This window comes from Oncorhynchus mykiss, chromosome 6 (assembly GCF_057628025.1).
Source record: "Oncorhynchus mykiss isolate SJ-2025 chromosome 6, ASM5762802v1, whole genome shotgun sequence".
Taxonomy (NCBI): Eukaryota; Metazoa; Chordata; class Actinopteri; order Salmoniformes; family Salmonidae; genus Oncorhynchus; species Oncorhynchus mykiss.
Window position 1 is genome coordinate 49635347 of NC_143027.1, and position 18543 is coordinate 49653889.

At 43.5% G+C, this 18543-nt stretch overlaps 1 protein-coding gene across 1 annotated transcript in view; it reads left to right on the top strand.

Annotated features, from left to right (window-relative positions):
- Nucleotides 1-18408, top strand: part of cfap77 (cilia and flagella associated protein 77) — a 66356-nt gene extending 47948 nt beyond the window's left edge. The window contains exons 5-7 of the mRNA XM_021606690.3: nucleotides 15648-15753; nucleotides 16155-16256; nucleotides 17898-18408. Coding sequence (XP_021462365.1) covers nucleotides 15648-15753; nucleotides 16155-16256; nucleotides 17898-18020 — 331 coding nt within the window. The 3' untranslated portion in view covers nucleotides 18021-18408. The remainder of the gene's footprint in view (nucleotides 1-15647; nucleotides 15754-16154; nucleotides 16257-17897) is intronic.
- Nucleotides 18409-18543: the final 135 nt, after the last annotated feature.

An 18543-nucleotide genomic window follows, 5' to 3' on the forward strand; every position in this document is an offset into this window, starting at 1 on the left:
GTTTCGTAACTGCCTAAAAATAAGCCAATCAGCATCAGATCATGATTTCCTTACTTTAGCCCAGGCTAGATTATGGTTGTGAATAATACAAAACAGCTCAGAAGAAAACCATGGATTATCCCGCCCTTTAACCCTGAACCTGCAGAATGGGGCATGTTTGTTTACTATTTGGACAAAACCATCATAAAAACAAATCATGAAAGAAAGCCTGCTCATTAAAACAATTCAAATTTCTCATACGAATAAAACATGGGTTTGTCTTACGAACCTTAGTATTTCTAACAACAGCACAATGGTCACTTAAATCATTACAAAAAACACCAACTGCAGAATATTTATGTGGTATGGTTAGGAATTCAATAACTATTCACAATCACAGCTCACGCTGTGGGTTTGCTCAGTCTTGGTACTCAAACCTGTGCCACCTCAGCTGACACCGAGGTATGCTTGGTCTAAAGAGGATTTCCTCAGGAGGGGATTTTATTCGTAACAGTTGAAAAGGCAGTTCTATGATGCCTGATCATGTCTGTGCTCACGGGGGCGGGCCAATGACTTAGTTAAACTTTTAAATGATTACATAATTTCACAAATAGTTTCATTTTTACTCATTCATTTTATACAACGGAGGCACCTGTATAAACAGAGTTAGGGTAATGTGGCTGTATTGTATTTCATGAGGTCACAAACATGAAACAAAACGGACCGGGTCGTAGCTGGCTTCTCCACCGACTGTTTACACATTCTCCAAAATATGGATATTGTTCAATTCTCAAATTCTGGAATGTAGTAGAATTTGTCAGGAGTTCCTTTGTTCTACTGTGAAACTCTCTCCATACTGCATGAAAAGGGTGAGAGTCTCTGCCAGGAATTTATGACCTGAGATAACAGAACCTGGGTGTAGGAGAGAGTGAGAAGCCATGATCTATACCCAGAAAGAGCCACGTCATGCCCCCCCCCCCAGATCATGTGACAGATCATGTGACACTTAGATTGCACAGATCTTATTTAGGGGCTTCATAGCAAAGGGGGTGAATACATGCAGTGGGTCCACCTTTAAAAGTTGCGAGCTTACAGCTTCATTGCTTCAGACCACCACAAGGGGGAATTAGAGCACCAATCATATTGAGTGGTTCCATTGACAAATTTGATGCGAGCCACCCGTCCTTGGTGACTTTCTTCAGCAAAGATGGCTGACAAAACAGGACGGCGGAAGCAAATGTAAGTCTTATAACGTCATAACGAGTCAAGCAAAAAATGTACAAGCTAGCTAAAGCATTTACTGCAAATTGAATGTACAATTATGTAAGCTTGCCTTGCCGTGCAATGCAGCTGAAGTAACATAGCTAGCTAACTATTTACTTGCTTATTGTGTAGTGGAGGATAAAAATAACTGTATGCCTATGGATGTGTAGCTAGCTACAGTATGTAGCCGATCTGTGTATGGACCTTAAAACACTAGATTCTGAAACTAATATTCATATCAATCTATGAACCTCAACCTCATAGTTGTTGTATCAACTTCAAGTCTGAATGGTATTAATGAAGCCTATGGATAGAGTAGAATATAATAACTGTATTGTGCCAAGGATGCAAGTCCTACATACAGTTGAAGTCGGAGGTTTACATACACCTTAGCCAAAACCATTTAAACTCAGTTTTTCACAATTCCTGACATTTAATCAGAGCAGAAATTCCCTGTCTTAGGTCAGTTAGGATCACCACTTTATTTTAAGAATGTGAAATGTCAGAATAATAGTAGAGAGAATGATTTATCTCAGCTTGTATTTCTTTCATCACATTCCCAGTGGGTTAGAAGTTTACATACACTCAATTAGTATTTGGTAGCATTGCCTTTATATTGTTTAACTTGGGTCAAACATTTCGGGTAGCCTTCCACAAGCTTCCCACAATAAGTTGGGTGAATTTTGGCCCATTCCTCCTGACAGAGCTGGTGTAACTGAGTCAGGTTTGTAGGCCTCCTTATCGCACACGGTTTTCAGTTCTGCCCACACATTTTCTATAGGATTGAGGTCAGGGTTTTGTGATGGCCACTCCAATACCTTGACTTTGTTGTCCTTATGCCATTTTGCCACAACCTTGGAAGTATGCTTGGGGTCATTGTCCATTTGGAAGACCCATTTGCGACCAAGCTTTAACTTCCTGACTGATGTCTTGATGTTGCTTCAATATATGCTTATCATTTCCCTTCCTCATGATGCCATCTATTTTGTGAAGTGCACCACAACATGATGCTGCCACCCCCGTGCTTCACGGTTGGGATGGTGTTCTTCGGCTTACAAGCCTCCCCCTTTTCCTTCAAACATAACAATTGTCATTATGGCCAAACAGTTCTACTTTTGTTTCATCAGACTAGAGGACATTTCTCCAAAAAGTACAATCTTCGTCCCCATGTGCAGTCTGGCTTTTTTTATGGCGGTTTTGGAGCAGTGGCAGAATGCGTCTCCTTCCTGAGGGGTATGATGGCTGCGTGGTCCCATGATGTTTATACGTGCGTACTATTGTTTATACAGATGAACGTGGTACCTTCAGGCCTTTGGAAATTGCTCCCAAGGATGAACCAGATTTGTGGAGGTCCACCATTTTTATCGGAGGTCTTGGCCGATATCTTTTGATTTTCCCATGATGTCAAGCAAAGAGGCACTGAGTTTGAAGGTAGGCCTTGAAATACATCCACATGTACACCTCCAATTGACTTAAATGATGTCAATTAGCCTATCAAAGCTTCTAAAGCCATTACATAATTTTCTGCAATTTTCCAAGCCTTTTAAAGGTACATTCAACTTAGTGTATGTAAACTTCTGAACCTCTGGAATTGTGATACAGTGAATTATAAGTGAAATAATCTGTCTAAACAATTGTTGGATAAATTACTTGTGCCATGCACTATGTAGATGTCCTAACCGACTTGCCAAAACTTTAGTTTGTTAATAAGAAATTTGTGGAGTGGTTGAAAAACGAGTTTTAATGACTCCAACCTAAGTGTTTGTAAACTTCCAATTTCAACTGTAAGTAATTTTCTATTAAGGTGTCTTTACTTTTACTCAAGTTTGAGAATTTAGTCCTTTGTCCACCACTGCAAATAACCTATAATTTACATTCTGCGGAGCATTAAAAAAAATTAAGCGACCAGAGTAAAAATTCTCAGAACCTCCCAGCAACCTAAAAATAAACCCTCCCAGAACAGGCAAACTTGTCATTTCTGTTTTCAGAATGTAAAAAAAACATTCAGTTTTACCAGTCTAGAAACTTATGGCTTAATTCTCACAAAAACATATGTTTCCACATCTTACATTCACAATAAGTACTATGAAGCATTCAGTCAGTACTATGAAGCATTCAGTCAATATGAAGGATTCACAGTCAGTACTATGAAGCATTCACAGTCAGTACTATGAAGCATTCAGTCAATATGAATGATTCACAGTCAGTACTATGAAGCATTCGGTCAGTGCTACGAAACACTCAATCAGACCTATAAAGCATTCACAATAGGTACTATGAAGCATTCACAGTCAGTACTATGAAGCATTCAGTCAATATGAAGGATTCACAGTCAGTACTACGAAACACTCAGTCAGACCTATGAAGCATTCACAGTCACTACTACGAAACTCAGTCAGACCTGTGAAGAATTCAAGAAGGTACTATGAAGCATTCACAGTCAGTACTATGAAGCATTCACAGTCAGTACTATGAAGAATTCACAGTCAGTACTACGAAGCAGTGGTGTAGCACAATTTATTTTTTAGGAAGTCATAATTTCTAATTCAAAGTTTTGTACCGACAGATGTAGAATAGGGCTATGCATAACATCCATCCTCCAATTGCAACGTCTGCTTATGCCCACACGTATTGTCTCAAGAAAAAAAAATATTATTAATACACTGAAACACCAAGTTAGGCATAGGCCTACCTAATTTCAAAATAGTAAATGATAGTTCATGTTTTACCGGTCAAATGTCCAAACTGAATGCCAGTCATTTAATCTCAATCAGTTTCATGGGAATATGCATTTAGATCTTCTTGAATTACTGTTTCGTGAGAGAATTAAAGCAGATGGTGTTAACAAACTATAAGCCTTTCCTGCCTCCTGGTGCGCACGCTGTTGAGTTTGAGAAAAAAAATTGTACTCTTCAGATAAGAAATGTGGTGTTTTTGGTGTTACATTGACAGTATATGCTATTATTTTCGGTTCTGTAATGTAAAATACAAATGAACAATTATATGACCTTGCGAGAGATCGATTCAGCTTTTATCTAAGTTTGCTAAACGGCACCATATTTGAGAAGAGAGAATCTTCTATTTGTAATAATAAGTGATGAGTAGGACTATTAGGCGTAGGCAACAGATCTTGATGATGAGAGCTATTTTAAGCAATTTGAGCACCCTTCACCATGTGATCACATATCATTCTGGGTTCTGATACACAAGAGGGGGAGTTCTCCTGATTTGGCCCACTCAAAGTGGTCAAGCCTCCGATGCAGTGGCGGATTTAGGTATAGGCGACATGGGAATCTGCCAAGGGCGCCCGCACAAAAAAAAAGTCAGAATGCTGACATTTGCATGATCGGTTTTCTATCGCTCATTTGCACGTCACGTCGATAATATCATGTCACCGTGTGGGACTGTGGGTCAATTAATCTTGTCGGAGTGGGCGCCCTGATTCTAGTTTGTGAGCTAGGCAGGCTACTGCCTGGGAACGTCTCCCACTCAGAAGTATGAGATGAGGGGGGCGGAGGTAGGTTGATCTCAGGTCCCCCCACTGGAAGCCTGAGGTACGGGGAGCGGGAAAATCTATCAAATAGCGCACCTCTAACTTTGTACAGTACTAATGCAATTAGTAAAATCAGTCACACTACGAAATGCTACTAAATAAACCACAATTCATTCATAATACTGTGAATATATTTTTGCAGATAGCAAGGAGAGGTGAGGGGAGTGGTGATTGAAGGAAGATATCTTGCAGCCTGCTGGCTCCACCCCCAAGCCTTATATGGACTTCCTGCCCCAACGAGGCAAGCTGGTGGATAATTAAGCCATTGAGTGCTTTGGGATAAAAGAGGAAGCGGACTGCACAAAGAGGGAGAGGACCGAGAGGGAAATGCGTGTAATGGAGCGTGTGAATTATCTGTACTATTACCCGTGTTTGGTTATTGAACTTGTGGAAACCCCACACCCTTGATCCTACTACATGTGGTGGAGAATACGGGCATAGCAAACCAAGCTCAATAACTAAACAGACACGGAGCATAATGGAAGCATTGGTGAAACATCTGGTGGAGGCGAACATAACGCAACAAGCTATGCATTGGGTGCTTCTGGAGGAACAGCGTCAGCAGACCGCTCTTGGCTGAACTCAGCCAGCTGACAGCTGCCCATGCAGGTGCAGCAACGCCTCGTCCCAAAACCCAGTATGTTTATACTGAAACTGACAGGGGCTGACAACATCGAGCCTTAGCTCCAAGCCTTCGAGAGGACGGAGGCTAGGGAGAAATGGCCCCATGAGCAATGGGCCAGCCTGCTATCACCCTTCCTGTCAAGCACGGCACAAAAGATCTATCAGGATCTGACTGCTGACCAGGCAACGCATTACGAGGAGCTGGAAAAGTAAATCCTGCGCCGGTATGGTTCACCCTGATTAGCAGGGCGCAAAGATTTCATGATTGGGTGTATGATGTCACAGCGCCCCCCCCCTCTGACCGCAAATGCATGATGTGATTAGGCTGGCCAAGAGCTGGCTAACTGCTGAACCACTGACGATCACGCCCATCGAGAAAGTGGTCATAGATCAATTTCTACACTCTCTCCCGTTCTAAACTAAAGAGGATGCAAGCCAAGCTAACCAGCAGAAAGAGGATCAGCTAGTGGAACTGGTGGAAGGTCAACAGTTGGCTTTGGAGGTCCTGCACAGAGGACAACCACGGAAGGCTGAACCCTCAGCTTTCTCCAACGATGTTGTAAGCTGGAATCATTGAAGAGTGAGTGGTGCAGCCCCATAGTGATGGTGCCGAAACCAGACGGCACCATTCACTTTTGTAATGATTTTAGAAAGTTAAAATGAACTCTCAAAGTTCACCTACACCATGCCCCAACTTAATTAACTAATAGAACGGCTCGGGACCGCCTGATTTATCAGCACGCTCGACCTGACGAAGAGTTATTGGCAGGCGCCCTTAGCTCCCGAGGTTAGGGAGAAAACTGCTTTTGCCACCCCTGATGGGCTGTCCCACAACAGGAAGCTTCCCTTTGGGTTGCATGGGCCCCGCCCACTTTCCAGAGGTTGATGGACTGGGTTCTCCATCCCCATCGCGAGTAAGTGGCGGCCTACCTCTATTGTAATCCATGGGAGCGAGTGGGAGACCCATCTAATCCAGGTGAGCGTGGTATTGCAGGCCTTACAGGGGGCGGGAGGCTGAGTACCTGGGGTACTCGGGAGGGGATGTGTAAAAACCCAAGTGAAGAAAGTGGAGGCGATTCGGGACTGGCCACGCACCCTCACCAAGAAGCAGGTACGCACGTTTATGGGGTTGACTAGTTACTACCAGAGATTTATCCCCCTCCCTAGCCAGCCCCCTGACAGATCTGACCAGGAGCTGTCTGCCTGCCCAGGTGACGTGGACAGAGGAGACTGGGAAAGCCTTCCAGGGCCTAAAGGGAGCCCTGTGTTCTGGACGTGTTCTGGACCCGTGCTGGTGACGCCGGACTACTCCAAACCACTGGTGGTACAGACCGATGCGTCCGAAACAGGGGTGGGTGCCCGTCCTATAACAGCTACAAGAAGGTGAGGAACACCCAGTTGTATACATTAGTCGGAAGCTGTTGCAGAGGAACAAAGATATTCCACTATGGAGAAATAATGTCTTGTGATCAAGTGGGTGCTGGAGACTCTAAAATATTACTTATTGGGACGGCACTTCACCCTCGTGACAGACCATGCACCACTGGTTTGGATGTCACGGAATAAGGACAGTAACGCTCGGATCACTCGCTGGTTCCTATCCTTACAGCCCTTTGCTTTCTCTGTCGTTCACAGATCAGGTGCAGCCCATGGAAATGCTAATATCCTCTCCAGGAGGGATGCTCTAGGGAGCTGGGGGGGGATAAAATGCTCGGGGGTGCAGCCCGCTGGCTCCATTCCCGAGCCTTATATGGTCTTCCTGCCCCTACGAGGCAAGCCGGTGGATCTTTAAGCGCTCGGGGATAAAAGAGGAAGCGGGCTGGACAGAGGGAAACACGTGTTATGGAGAGTGTGAGAAGCGGGAGAATTATCTGCACGATTGCCAGTTGTGAACTGGTTGCTGGATCCCCTCGTGTGCAAATATCCCTAATAAATTCCCCCATTTTCATTCTAGTTGTGGTCTCTGTGCGTGTTTGGTTATTGAACTTGGTGACGTGGAAATAATATAAAACCAGTCTGCACACCACCAAGGTGAATTGGTTTAGTCTTGACTCTTGGTTGATAGTGTTGGAGGATGGGTAATGTATTGATGCTCGTGTGCCAAATCAACACATTTGTTTCTATTAGTCTTTGTTACGATTATTTATCCGCCAGAAAGAGAAGACAGGGAAGAAACCACCATTTACCTTCCCATAGGCTGCTGTAGCCTACATATTTATTTAGTTGGTCATTCTATCATTTTCATGGAATTTTAGTGGTAATTAAATATAATTTGAGAATCTATCAGAATTAATTTCAGAAATATTTTTACCAGGTCCATGTATTCTCAAATTGAAAAAATGAGGGAGCGCCGCTCCTCCACACTTCAGCAGCACTACATTCCTGCTACGAAGCATTCACAGTCAGTACAATGAAGCATTCAGTCAGTATTTAAAAAGCATTGCAATGTTGCTTTTTGTTCTATGTTGCTACGTCTTGCTTGTCCTATGTTGCTCTGTGTGTGCTCACTGCTCAGTGATTGTCTATATTGTAATTGTTTTTAATAACCTGCCGAAGGGACTGCAGATGAAAATTAACCGGCTGGCTAAAACCGGCACTTTTACTGAAGCGTTGATTAATGTGCACTGTCCCTGTAAAAATAAACTCACACTCAATGCTGACATGGGTCTGGAGACAAATTGTAGAAATACAAAGCCCATCATCCACACACATTCTTTCACTGTACATTTTGATATTTGGAATTGGTTTAAGAAAGACATTATGAAAGTGGACGTGTTAATTCCTATTGTCTGATCCTGCTGGCTCTCACAAGACATAGCTACTGGCTGAGAGCGGAGGCTGGGAATGGAAAGGAGTGGGAGGGCATGGAGTGGTAGAGGGACTATGTGAGAAAGAAAATCTATTCATTTGCCTCCACCATCATCTGACAGGGGATCTCACATCACATCCTAATTGTAGTAGGATTGTCACAATACCAGTATACGTTGATACCACAAAACTAAATTTTCCATGGCAAAAAAGAAAACTCGAAGCAGACTAAACTCTATGGTCCTCCGGAAACAAACAAATGTGACTCTGGATGACAACAGAAGGCTGTGTGTTTGGAACATTAGCAGTCTTTTGCTCACCAAATAAGGCTGGCATTCAGTTCAAGTGCATTGCCCTTCACTTTTAAAGGTAATTTACGATTGGCTGACATCAAGCATTTACCATGAATGTGATCTCTGCGAATGTCAGGGAAATTATCTTTAATAGGTACATCGCTGATAGTGCAGTGCGCAGCGCTGCAACGGGCCTTTGAATGAATCCTGGCCGATGTCAGCTTCATGTTTTGTTTCCTAGCCATAATACTTCTGAGTGTTGCAATACTGGTATCGTGAAAACCCTCCAATGCAGGGATTGTTACGATGAGGCAAACGGGCATAGGTTCCATGAATGTTGTCTTTATCTTCTCCCTCCTTGTGGGGGCACTGGATCCGTAAAATGGAGCAGGATTATTTGGCTAACGCCCTTGTGTGCAGTTTCTCTCCTTCTCCGAGTATTTCCCCATCCCTATCTCTTTTTCCCCTCTTGGTGTCAGGGGAAGGTTTATCTTCTTCTATCTTGATGCTTGGGTCTGTGTGAGGGGGCTGAGGCAGGGTCATGGGGAGGGAGGGGGGAACCATGACAGATAAAATCATGGTTCCCTGGGGACTTGTTTGGCCCCACACCCTATCCACCAAATGCCAAGGTGAACTCTAGTGTGCATGAGTTAGGATCCTACTACTGAAGCCCCCCTTCCCCCATGCATATGACAACACACTGATGCTGATGATAACACACACAGTCCTAGAGCTACGTATTCTGAAGGAGGACATAACATCCTATAACAGTCACTCTCTACACTTGTGAATGACTCTTTACTCACACTTGAAATTGGAGAAGGAATGCTTACACTCCGTTCTAGGTGGTCTTATTTCCGCCATGATAGAAAAGAGGAATGCTCAGATCCAGGCAGACAGGACGGGCAGGGACCACTACTCTCTCCTCTTCCCCAGACCAGGCTGCTTGTTGCGGGAATCCTGTAGCACCCGTGTCCAACTTTATTAGGGCTCGTGGAGAGGGGATGAGTGCAGGGGCATGTGGCACACACTAATGAAGCAATAAAAGTCCCCACGGGGGATGGAGCTGGAGGGGAGGGGCCTGCAGGTTACCAGTGCCAAGGCAGGCGTTAATTGAGACGTCCCAATCACTCATATTACCTCCATATTGCACACATCACAGAACGAGAGCGAGATAATGGTGGGAGAGTTCCTCGGATCCTCCTCCATGGTAACAGGTTCTGCGTCCCATATGGCACCCATTTGGGCCTTGGTCAAAAGTAGTGCACTATTTAGAGAATACCCACTGTGCACATCAGATTATTTCAACATCAATTATTGGATAATATTTGGTTGAGCCAAAAGTTGAATTTCCAATCTGTTACCAGTATGCATTCAACCATCTAAAAGCACAACAAAATTCCAATGGAAAAACAAATGTGGGGGGGGGGCTTGCTGAAGAGTTTTTGCTGAGTTTTCTCCGCAAATATAAGAGTAATAATGGGCAAGTTTACACATTTTATGGGGGGGGGGAATGCTGCAGCACCCTCAGCACCCCTACTTCCTGCAGCTATGCCTGCGACAACCTATGAATGCTGCTGTGTCTTGAACATGCATGCTTTATATTATTACATCAGAATAAATGTATGGTCTTAGAGGGGGGCATGATGTACGTGAGGGTGGAGGGAATTCTTCAAACAATCTAGAACCATAATCATTATGTCTAATTGTTTATTTTCTGCATAGGTTATCTAAGCATACCTATTTACCTGTTCAATTGTCATTTTAATGAGGGTGTCATTTTGACTGTTATAAATCACCCAACTCAATATACTGCACTAACATGCCTAGGATATTACATCCAAATTACAACACAGTACATGGAATCATAACACGTCAATGCAGGTGCATATTATGGCATTATATTTACACTGAAAAAAAATATATAAAGGCAACTTGTAAAGTGTTTAGTCACGTTTCATGAGCTGAAATAAAAGATCCCAGAAATGTTCCATAAGCACAAAAAGCTTATTTATCTCAAATTCACCAGCCCCATCCCTCAGATGTTTACCGAACCACAGATGGAAAAGCCACTTTGTTATTTTTTCGACTGCAGATTACCGCTTTAAAAGTAATCCTATAAGTAATCAAGTTTTTTTTAAAGAATCTGTAATCTGATTACAATATTTTGCTGATAAAGTAATGGATTACAGTTGCATTTTTTTGTAATCTGTTAATCCCCAACTCTGTATATTAACTATACTGAACAAAAATAAAAATGTAACATGTAAAGTGTTGGTCCCATGTTTCATGAGCTGAAATACAAGATCCCAGAAATGTTCCATATACCCTAAAGGTTTTGTGCACAAATTAGTTTACATCCCTGTTAGAGAGCATGTCTCCTTGCCAAGATAAACCATCCACCTGACAGTTGTGGCATATCAAGAAGCTGATTAAACAGCATGATCATTACACAGGTGCACTTTGTGTTTGGAACAATAAAAGGCCACTCTAAAATGTGCAGTTTTGTCACACAACACAATGCCACAGATGTCTTAAATTTTAAGGGAGCGCGCAGTTGGAATGCTGACTGCAGGAATGCTCACCAGAGCTGTTGCCAGATAATTGAATGTTCATTTCTCTACCATAAGCCGCCTCCAATGTTGTTTTAGAGAATTTGGCTGTATGTGCAACTGGCCTCACAACTGCAGACCACATGCATGGCGTAGGGTGGGCGAGTGGTTTGCTGATGTCAACGTTGTACACAGAGTGCCCCATGGTGGAGGTGGGGTTATGTATGGGCAGGCATAAGCTACGAAGAATGAACACAATTGCATTTTATCAATGGCAATTTGAATGCACAGAGATACCTTCACGAGATCCTGAGGTCCATTGTCGTGCCATCACCTCGTGTTTCAGCATGATAATACACGGCCCAATGTCACAAGGTTCTGTACACAATTCCTGGAAGCTTAAAATGTCCCAGTTTCATGGCCTGCATACTCACCAGACATGTCACACATTGAGCATGTTTGGGATGCTCTGGATTGACGCGTACGACAGCTTGTTCCAGTTCCAGAGAATATCCAGCAACTTCGCACAGCCATTGAAGAGGAGTAGGACAACATTCTACAGGCAACAATCAACATGCAATGGAGATGTGTCGCGCTGCATGGATATGTGACACTACTGACTGGTTTTCTGATCCACGCCCCTACCTAAAAAAAGATATCTGTGACCAACAGATGCATATCTGTATTCCCAGTCCTGTGAAATCCATAGATCAGGCCCTAATGAATTTATTTAAATTGACTGATTTCCTTATAGGAACTGTAACTCAGTAAAATATTTCAATGTGTTGCGTTTATATGTTTGCTCAGTGCAATACACAAATATCATTATCATAAGGTGCCAGATTACATTTAAACCAAGTATTTTTCTGCCTATCCAAGCATACCTCTTGAGCTGTCTGTATCCTCCTGACTGGTGGATATTTTAATAAAAGAAACTAAATATGCTTCTCTGCTAAAATCTGGGTACATTATTTGAAAGGAATGAGAGTCTTGTTCAGTACATTTAATAATTGCTTGCTTTTCTAAAATCTAGCAACCTTGCCAGCAGGTATGCCAGCAAAGATTGTTAAGACAAGCTACTCTAACTTTGATAGCTTGAAATGGCTTGGTAGCTAATTGTGGTCGGGAGATACTTTTGTATAAACTCAACAAAAAAAGAAAGGTCCTATCACTGTCATGCGTTTATTTTCAGCAAACTTAACAGCTGTAAATATTTGTATGAACATAACGAGATTCAACAACTGAGGCATAAACTGAACAAGTTCCACAGACATGTGACTAACAGAAATGGAATAATGTGTCCCTGAACAAATGGGGGGTCAACAATCAAACGTAACAGTCAGTATCTGGTGTGGCCACCAGCTGCATTAAGTACTGCAGTGCATCTCCTCCTCATGGACTGCACCATAGTTGCCAGTTCTTGCTGTGAGATGTTACCCCACTCTTCCACCAAGGCACCTGCAAGTTCCCGGACATTTCTGGGGGGAATGGCCCTAGCCCTTACCCTCCGATCCAACAGGTCTCAGACGTGCTCAATGGGATTGAGATCCAGGCTCTCTGCTGGCCATGGCAGAACACTGACATTCCTGTCTTGCAGGAAATCACACACAAAACGAGCAGTATGGCTGGTGGAATTGTCATGCTGGAGGGTCATGTTAGGATGAGCCTGCAGGAAGGGTACCACATGAGGAAGGAGGATGTCTTCCCTGTAACGCACATCTATGAGATTGCCTGGAATGACAACAAGCTCAGTCCGATGATGCTGTGACACATCGCCCCAGACCATGACGAACCCTCCAACTCCAAATCGATCCCGCTCCAGAGTACAGGCCTTTGTAACGCTCATTCCTTTGACGATAAACGTGAATCTGACCATCACCCCTGGTGAGACAAAACCGCGACTCGTCAGGGAAGAGCACTTTTGCCAGTCCTGTCTGGTCCAGCAACGGTGGGTTTGTGCCCATAGGCAACGTTGTTGCCGGTGATGTCTGGTGAGGACCTGCCTTACAACAGGCCTACAAGCCCTCAGGCCAGCCTCTCTAAGCCTATTGCGGACAGTCTGAGCACTGATGGGGGGGTTGTGCATTCCTGGTGTAACTCGGGCAGTTGTTGTTGCTATCCTGTACCTGTCCCGCAGGTGTGATGTTCGGATGTACCGATCCTGTGCAGGTGTTGTTACACGTGGTCTGCCACTGCGAGGACGATCAGCTGTCAGTCCTGTCTCCCTGTAGCGCTGTTTTAGGCGTCTCACAGTACGGACATTGCAATTTATTGCCCTGGCCACATTTGCAGTCCTCATGCCTCCTTGCAGCATGCCTAAGGCACGTTCACGCAGATGAGCAGGGACCATGGGCATCTTAATGTTTGTGTTTTTCAGAGTCAGTAGAAAGGCCTCTTTAGTGGCCTAAGTTTTCATAACTGTGACCTTAATTGCCTACCGTCTTTAAGCTGTTGGTGTCTTAAAGACAGTTCCACAGGTGCATGTTCATTAATTGTTTATGGTTCATTGAACAAGCATGGGAAACAGTGTTTAAACCCTTTACAATGAAGATCTGTGAAGTTATTTGGACTTTTAAGAATTATCTTTGAAAGACAGGATCCTGAAAAAGGGCCTTTTTTTTTGCTGAGGTTATATAGTGTGTAGACACCCCTTCAAATTAATGAATTTGGCTATTTCAGGCACACCCGTTGCTGACAGGTGTATAAAAAGTAGATTGGCAGTAGAATGGCCTTACTGAAGAGCTCAGCTACTTTCAATGTGGCACCGTCATAGGATGCCACCTTTCCAACAAGTCAGTTGGTCAAATTTCTGCCCTGCTAGAGCTGCCCGGGTCAACTGTAAGTGCTGTTATTGTGATGTGGAAACGTCTAGGAGCAACAATGGCACAGCTGCGTAGTGGTAGGCCACACAAGCTTACAGAACGGGACCACCGAGTGCTGAAGCACGTAGCGCGTAAAAACAGTCTGTTTCCAACTTTGTGTCAACAGTTTGGGGAAGGTGCTTTCCTGTTCAGCATGACAATGTCCCCTGCACAAAGTTGGGTCCATACAGAAATGGTTCGTCGAGATCTGTGTGGAAGAACTTGACTGGCCTTCACAGAGCACTGACCTCAACACCTTCAAACACCTTTGGGATGAATTGGAATGCAGACTGCGAGCCAGACCTAATCGCCCAACATCAGTGTCCAACCTCACTAATGCTCTTGTGGCTGAATGGAAACAAGTCTCCGCAGAAATGTTCCAACATCTAGTGGAAAGCCTTCCCAGAAGAGGCTGTTATAGCAGCAAAGGGGGGACCACATTAATGCCCATGATTTTGGGCATTACATTTCCATTTAATTTATTAATCGAGAAGGAATCAATAGAATACAAAGCTAGATCAAATTAATTTAGCAAAAATACCTCCTGTGAGTTCTGCCCATCACCAACAGCTAAAATCAATTTAAATGCTGTGTGTCACTCTACACACTCTTTTGTTCTGTGGTGCACCTTAGAAGGAAAAACTTACTAGGGAGACTAGGGGGGGGGGGGGGGGAGGAGTACTCTCTGCCTTGTACAATCAGTGTGCCCCTTCCACAAAATACAGCTGACAGATGTTTTTATAAATAATTATGAAAAACCTGGGATTTAAAATTAAGTTTAGTAAAAAAAAAAAAAAATGTACAGGAAAAATCAGAGGGGGCACGTGCTCTTGTGCCCCCTATGGGCAAGATGCATCTGTGTAGAGTTACAGTAGCCTCAAAATGTGGCTGTGGATGTGTTACTCATTTTAAGGTTGAATATTACATTCGTTTGTAAGATAGCCTTAACTTGGGCCTCCCAAGTGGCGCGGCCACCTAAGGCTAGAGGCGTCACTACATCGCAGTACCAGAGGCGTCACTTATGACCCGGGTTCGATCCCAGAAGGTATCACTACCGGCCGTGATCGGGAGTCCCATAGGGTGATGCACAATTGGCCCAGCGTCGTCTGGGTTAGGGGAGGGTTTGGCCAGGGGGGCTTTACTTGACTCATTGTGCTCTAGCGACTCCTTGTGGTGGGCCGGGCGCTTGTAGGCTGACCTCGGTAGTCAGGTGAACAGTGTTTCCTCCGGCACATTGGAGCGGCTGGCTTCCGGTTTAAGCAGGCGGGTGTTATTAAGAAGCGCAGTTTGGCGAGTAATGTTTCGGAGGACGCATGACTCGACCTTCGCCTCCCGAGCCCTTTGGGGAGTTGCAGCGATGAGACAAGATCAAAATTGGGGAGAAAAAGGGGGTAAAAAATATATATATTTATGTACATATATTCCAAAAAAGATCGCCTCAATACTGTGGTTGAAATTTTACCCTCAAAACAACAGTTTTCACTGATTACTTTTTTGAAACCCAATGTGTTTTCCATGTAAATTCCATGTCACAATACGCTGACAAATGACGTTGAACCAATGTTGATTCAACCAGTTTGTGGCAAGTTGGTAGGAAGCAATTTCAGATGCAGCCACATTCACATTTTTCAGCTGCCTCAGAGAAAGAGGTCCCTCTTCTAGTGGTCCCCTAGGACAGTCAGGTCAATGTCAATCCTGTGTTTTGTCGTCTCAGGCCATCCACTCCCATCTGTGAGCTTCTGGAGCACAAGTACGCTCAGCGCTGGTTAGAGGAGCAGCAGGCCAAGGAGAGAGCCCTGGAGGAGAGGCAGCTCAACTTGGTGAGATTTGGGGACGAGTGGAGAGGAAAGGAGAGGAGGCTGGTTTAAAGGTAGCCAGGAGCAGTGTTCTCCAGGGTTTGGGTCAATTCCGTTTTCAATTCATGGGGTGGATTCTGAAATTGCATATTGCTTCCTTATGAGCATTTTTCCATTCATGAATTGAATGTCTATTTACTTCCTTCATTTACTTTATTGAAAACTGAATTGAGCCCAACTCATATGCACTCTGAATCCTGAAGACTGGCACGCAAGGAAGGGGTTATATATATATTTTTTTTACAACCTGTTTTGGAGAAGGTATTACCAGCAATAGTAGTAAGTCGTACTTGTAGTGGTGGTAGAATAAGTATTTATATGTTCTATGTATGTCCATTTCTCTTCTGCCATGGCTATCCTTGCAGCCTAAGCTGGGCCGCATTCAGGAGACACGGACAACTCTGTTGAGGAAGAGTCGGCCGATGCCTGAGTCCACCCCGCTGTGGAAGCTTCCCCGCTTCCAGCAGGTAAAAGCCCAGTACAGTAACACCACAGCACAGCTACAGGGTCACCAACACTCCAGCCTAGACAACCTAACCAGTATTATTGTAGTTGTTCTATTACCGTGCGTGCCTGTGTGAGTGAGTGAGAGAGGTGTATCCTGGTCTCCTGAAGGCATTTCTACACACAGTCCATAGGGAATCAGTGAGGAATGGAAGGCAAAATAGGGAAGGGGAGCAGAATAAAGAATAGACTGCCTTAGGGGATGTTTATAGTCAAATTTAAGATTTCCTCGCCTTCATTTACAACATACAGGCACACGTAGACCCACACACCCTCAGTGATCCCCCTCACTCACTTACTTCATGGCTAGCAGAGGCCTCAAATTAAATCAAAAGTGATGTGTTTTTAGTGGTGTTTTACACTGACAAGTGGGCTATCATTGTGACGGCTCTACCTGTCAGTGAGGCAATAATACTCCATTGACAATGGCCACTGCTTCCAATTATGGGGGAATCAGCCTCCTGCCACGCTAACGATCCACGCGCACTCACACACACAGTCTTCCCCACCTAACTTTACTTTCCCAATCTTTTCCCATTCCTGCATATGTTTTTGGTGCAAATTACACACACAAAATGGGGTGGCGTGCTGCCTGGTGGCGAGGTCTGCTTTCTATGCCTGTCAGCTTTAATGAGGCGATTTAAGGTTTATTTTGGCGGCACACGTACCACTAAAGTCTTTCTTGTCTGACAGCTGACGGTGAAAGGCGAATGTTAACCTTATAAAATACTTAACAATCCTCAGTATTTTCTGTCAAGTAGCATTTCTGATTGCTCTGAGTTCGACATTTGCATCCCTGACTTTTCCGGCGTGCTCCGCGTTTCATCTGCTCATCATTTGTTTGTTTGTGTTGTCATTTTTTTTCTTTTGCTTCTCTCAATTCTATCTTTGTTGAATCGCTTGTTTTTTTCTTCCCCGTTTCAATAAGATACTATGGTTCCACAGGATACATGATTTCTTACCAAACAAAGACAACATAATAAATAAGTAAATATTTAAATTAACAAATGACACAGGCAAAAAGTTACACTGTACTTTTTTCTTGCTTGTAGATTTGATAAGGGAACTGATAGGAGCTGTTTTCTCCGTATTTGAAGCATCTTACAAGCGATTTGCAACATGTCAAATGTAAGAAAAAAGTGTGTACTTGCAGGATTAACTGGCAGTCCATATCTGAGAACAACTTTTATTCCAAATTCTAAATGTATTTTATACAGTACTCTTCCACAATCCATACACAGAAATCTAAATGCCTGGAGGAAAGAGTGAGATGAGCCAGTGGAGATGCATTAGATGTGCTCCTCAAACTCTCCATCACATCTTTCAGTGGTACTCACACATTGGAGTTAATCCACATGGCAGGTCCCTTTCATTTTGTTTCCAGTGTTGAGCCCTATCTGGCAGGATGGATTGATCGAAGAGCCCAGAGTCATATCTGTATATACACAAGACTTTCCTACATATCTCTATATAAAACATTGCCATATAAGACTGGGCCAAGTCAAACTCACCATAACATATCTCTATATAAACCTGCTCAAACTAACCATGTCATATATATTTACAAGCCAAACTCACCATCACTGTTCATCTCTTACCTGCAGGTTGGCCCAGCTCTGGACACATTCCGGGATCCATATGCTAGAAAGAAGGCCTTCAATGCACACTTCTCAGACTCAGTGGCACGGACAGGACAGCTGGGCCAGGGAACCTACACTGTGGGCTAAAACATACATAGAGAAGAGTCTATGTAGTAACTGTTGGGGTAGGGAGTAGGGGTGCAAAGTCTTATTTTCCAACCAGCCTTAATCAAATTGCTCTCAGATGCAATCAACCTATATATATATATATATATATTACTCATACTGACAATATTATTATCATGGGATTTTACTGATTTCTACAACTCCTCAATTACAGATTGTACTTTGAGTTTGTTGGCAAAAAAACAGATATTGTACTTCCGGCCGGACTTACACTGTTACCACCACAAGGATTTGTAATATGTTTGTAGACTACACTACTCTTTAACTCAGCGAGAAGGTAAAGTACAAAACACTCAATGCTATGAATGTGTTCCAGGAAAAATAAAGGAAAAATATTAAGTTATTCAAATATGCTAATATTGCTTCACTTTTCACTGTTCGTTATTAGGTCATAGCTTGGCTATAAATCTTTTTCTCGGGTTGTGTTCCAAGTATAAAACATTTAATGGAAAAGTCAGACTGATTTAGGGTCATTTATTTCAAT